The sequence below is a fragment of the Lynx rufus genome, unplaced genomic scaffold, assembly GCF_022079265.1.
Source record: "Lynx rufus isolate CCGP_SWC_20201006 ecotype Redwood Valley unplaced genomic scaffold, mLynRuf1.p SCAF_1, whole genome shotgun sequence".
Taxonomy (NCBI): domain Eukaryota; kingdom Metazoa; phylum Chordata; class Mammalia; order Carnivora; family Felidae; genus Lynx; species Lynx rufus.
In genome coordinates, this window is record NW_025814823.1 from 51,194,255 (window position 1) to 51,198,699 (window position 4,445).

The 4,445-nt window shown below is 55.7% G+C and overlaps 1 protein-coding gene across 1 annotated transcript; it reads right to left on the reverse strand.

Moving 5' to 3' along the window:
• Positions 1–1,271: 1,271 nt before the first annotated feature.
• Positions 1,272–3,215, reverse strand: KCTD12 (potassium channel tetramerization domain containing 12). The gene has a single exon (XM_047080789.1). The coding sequence runs from the start codon at positions 2,895–2,897 to the stop codon at positions 1,914–1,916; it is 984 nt and encodes a 327-aa protein (XP_046936745.1). The 5' UTR covers positions 2,898–3,215; the 3' UTR covers positions 1,272–1,913.
• Between the last annotated feature and the right edge of the window lie 1,230 nt (positions 3,216–4,445).

The following is a 4,445-nucleotide window of genomic DNA, read 5'->3' on the forward strand; positions in this document are numbered from 1 at the left end:
TATTATGGACGTAGTAAGATACAGTACAAGATTCATTTTTAAAAAGAAGAAAAAATAGCACTAATTTGAACACTGAAAACGACTCTTACAAAATCTTTAAAAAAACACTTTAGAGAAAACTGCTAAAACAAATGAAAAGGAAAAGGCTTCTCCGTCATCACAGAATATCCAAAGGAGCCTCACAGCATGAAAGACAAGGATTCACTTCCCTTCACCTATGGTGTAGACAGGATAAGCAGTGGGAATTTATTCCTCATTAGAGTAAAGGTATAAGGCAACCGGGTCTCCTTCTGTTCCTCTTGCATTTACCTAAAACACTATTTTATTGCTCAACCCACTTGTGATTACTTTTTTGCCTCCGTTTAAAAACATTTCATTGTATAGCTATCTACAGATGGGCAGCCCTTGGTGCTTCTTTTTCTCTGCAGCTGGCACTCAAAAAGATTCCACCTTAATATCAAACAATCTGTAGGTGAGAAGTGGCATTTTCAGGTTCTCAGTTTGCCCAGGAGTCATCACTGGCTAGGCTTGAAGAAAATAAGAATTTTTAAGAAGAGATCTTAAGTTTAAGTAACCAAAATCAAACTTAGTTTGCTCATTAATAGATTTTAAAATCAAGATTTATAGCCAACAAGAAAATAAAGTTCAAAAAAACCTAAACTAAAGTTCAAAAACTACTGGGTAACTCTTTGGTTAGGTTATATAAGTATCAATAACTTCTAAGTTTAGGACTCAAAACAGTTCAATAAACTGCCAGATAAGAGTAGATCTGTTATTAATCTTTACAAAATGCTTTGCACGTTTTTGTGTACTACTTCTTAAATGTACGTGTACTCAAACGGATGGCACAAACTTCCAACTTTCAAATAATAAGTGAGTGTGTCTGCTCCTCCCTTCCCACCCCTTCACCCCTCCTTCCTCCCTCCCCATCCCTCCCCCCAAGTCTTATGAGCTAAGGTCCTACTGCCATTCACTGCAAGAATACGGGCTCTCCTAATACCCACGGCGTGCATTACTACCCAGCTCCGTTTACAGTCACTGCCAGGTGACTTCGCACAGTGCTCGGCGACCTGGGCTGTCTCGCCCTTGTCAGCGTCAACACGCTTTCTCCCTCTTGCCAATAACGGCGGCCATGTCAACCAGTCGAACTGAGGGCTTCCGGCGGTGAGCCAAGGAGAAAGGATGCCTCCTCAGGCAGGAGGGTAACTTTCTACAAGTTTAAGCCACAGGCAAAGACCTTTCATTGTGCACGGAAAAGATACAGTCCTTCATTGTGCCAGCACTAGATTCTTTTCCTACGTCACACAGAACTTCTCAAAACTTTATTCATTTGTTGTCACTGAACCGCCCCCAAGGGATCCTCATTCCAGGTCCGGAGTCTTCCATCCAGCCCTCTAAAACTCTACCTTTAAAGAAGGTCTAAAAGGCTATACATAATGACCTTTTAAAACACTAACTGGTCCCAATGTTATCAATCTGATCTCTTAAACCGCGAATGGGTCAAAGGGGCTTGGGATTTCAAGGAATCTTCTACACACTGGACAGAGTCCAATCAGGTTCTGAACAATTCGATCATCACCAGGTACTTGGTGCCTTTGTGGCCACACTGCCCACTAGTTGCAGACTGAAGGACAATCCAGGGGAGGGGTGGTTTGAGTCAGGGGGCAGAGGAAGCACTGGAGGGGGTACACCTGGGCTCTCTCTCGGTTAGCGGGGTCCAAAAAAGACGAAGAAGCCGAGAGGATTTGCGGCTGCAGGTTCTCAAGTAGGGGGTGAGTCGGTCTGGCCCAGCTACTAAAGGTGGGAGACAGGGGAACGGGAGGGCGTGGGGTAGGAGGGGAGATCGAGAATCCTCTCCTCGGTAGGAAGGAGGGGGGATGGGCGCGCTGAAGTCGCGAGGGGATCTGGGGAGCTCACTCCCTGCAGAAGACGTACTCCGTGTAGCTGGTCCAGATCTTGTCCTCGCTCTGGTCGGTGCTGCTGGCGAAGGCGCAGGTGCCCGTGGAACTGCACGCCACCATGTGGAAGCCCGACTCGGACAGCTTGTCGAAGGCCTGCTCTAGGAAGTTGAACTTGAGGTAATAGCGCGAGGTGTAGCGCTCGGGAGGACGGTCCGGGTCCCGGCTCTCGTTCAGGGTGTCGCCGAACACCTCCTTGGCCAGCGACGTCTTGCCGCACACGGTGATGCGTGCCACTCGCCGGAACTTGGCGTCCGCCTGCGCATCGCGCCCGATAGTGTAGGAGCCGCGGTAGCCGATGGTGATGTAGCCGGAGCGCCGGCTGCCGTCCAACGACTGGGACGGCGTGAGCAGCGGGCCCGCCGCACCCCCGGACGGACTGCGGCTAGCCAGCTCCAGAGTGGGCGACGGCGCCCCGGCCGATGAGCCCTCCTGCTGCTCAGGCTCCGCGTAGCCGAGCGGCAGCAGCTCGTCGCCCAGCGAGCCCTCCTTCTGCACCCCGCGCCGCGAGTGCGGCGGCGGCGGCCCGGGGCCAGGCTGCTGAGGCGCCCCGAGGCGGCGCACGAGCTCGGGCAGCTCGAAGTACTCGGCCTCGCGCTGCAGCCGGCTGCGCTCAGGGAAGTAGTCGGGCAGCACTAGCTGCAAGTCCCGCAGGTAATCCAGGATGTAGCGGAAGAGGAAGCCGTCTCGGTCCAGAAAGAAGCGGCCTTTGCTGTCCCGGGCCAGCTCCTGCGGCTGCTGCTGCGTGAACATGCGCCAGAGCAGCGAGTCGGGCACCGACACCACGGTGCAGCGCCGGGTCACATACACCTGGCCCCCCACGTTCAGCTCCACGATATCGGGGAAGAGCGGCGGCTCCGCCGAGGACGACGAGGAGCCGCTGCCACCCCCGCCGCCGCCCCCGTTGGGTAATCCACGTGTGCTGTCCGCCAGAGCCATGGCGAAGAGGTGACTGGTCTGGGGTTGTGGCAGGGAGCGGGGCCGCGCGCAGAAGCTGCAATCGCCTTTCCCGGACGCTGGCTCAGCCCTGCGCCCCAGACGCCGCCGCCACCGTGAACCGCACGGAGCCGAGCGGTGCAAGCGCGCTGCTCTGCGCCCCCGAGAGCCTCGGTGCGCTCCGCCCGCCTCACCCGCGCGCTCCAGGCGAGTGCCGGGTCTCGGCCGGCGCGCGGCTTAAGTAGAGCCGCCCGCTCAGGCGCCGCGGCGCGCAGGAGGCGTGGGCGGCTGCGGAGCGGCGGAGCCTTGGTCCCCGGGCGGGAGAGGGTGGAGGGGGACGGCGGAGTGGGGAATCGATTTGCATCCTAAACGCTGACGCCGCGCCCGGCTGCTGGCTCCACCCCGGCTCGCGCGCGTCGGGGACGACCCGACTACACCCCTCGCCCCCCTTCCACCTCGCCAGGCGCGCGCTCGAACCCCGCCCCGCTCCCGCCCAACTTTCTTCCCCCTCCAAAGCGGACAGAGCCGGGACGGGCCGCTTCGGAAGACCAGCCTCCTATGGAGGGGCAGTCATGGCGCCCTCTCCCCTTCTAACCCCGTCTGGGAGGAAGACGTAAACTTTCCGTCTCCCCCCGCCCGGGCAGTAGAAGTGCGTGGCCGCCTCCAGAACTGGCCGCTTTGAACACTGGAGCTGTGGCGCTGCCCTAGTCGGTCGTCGTGTTGCTGAAAGTTCGCAAGACATACAAAACACCTGGAGGGTCCAAGAGGACTCCCCAGTTCGGAGGCGGCCAGATGCTGTTGACCTTAACTAGTAGCCACGAAAAAGGCCGAGAAACCGAAAAAAACCTCAGTATCCGGCCATAGAACTTGTCACCGATAGTTTCTTTTATGGGTGAAGAGGCAAACTCATTGGTTGAGAGACCTGAAAGTAGGAGGAAATGTGCTGCAGTGGCGACGGAGAACTTGGATGCACTAACTAAAAGAGTGACTTCGTGGCGCGTTCCCATGAACGTGGAGGACGCGGCCTCCTCGCATACCGCCTTTGAGGCCAAGCTGCCAGCGAAACGGTGAGGCCTAAGTAACCGCCCCGCCTCCCTTTCAACGTTAGGTGAACGCGCTATAAAACAATAATTTGGAAAAGCCACCTTTCAGCTGCTGCGTGTTTATGCTCCCAAAAGTCCAGGTCTCTGTGGTCTCCCGCGCACCTTGGTCATCCCAGGCTGTTCTCTCCAGGTTCCGCTCTGTCTCAGCGCCTTTGTACTTTTGAAAGCCCTTCTAGGTCCCACGTGGTGCTGTAATTCCTCCCTTCATATTGCATTCATCTGGCACCATGCAGCCCAGAAAACTTCTCCACTACCATCCCCAAGCCTTCTGTGGCTTCCCAGGCCAGTGTGAGCTCTCTGGATTACGCCCTCCACGTGCCCCTCTAACAAAGACCAATACATGCTGAAATTTCACATTTGTGAGTGATTATCTGATCCTGGCTTGGGTAAATAAAGAGAGGGTGGTGAAGAAGGTTAAGAAATCACCACGTGGGGCGCCTGTATGGCT

What these genes read in the sequence shown, in the direction of transcription:
- KCTD12 (XM_047080789.1), bottom strand. Translation starts at nt 2,897, where the DNA reads ATGGCTCTGGCGGACAGCACACGTGGATTACCCAACGGGGGCGGCGGC.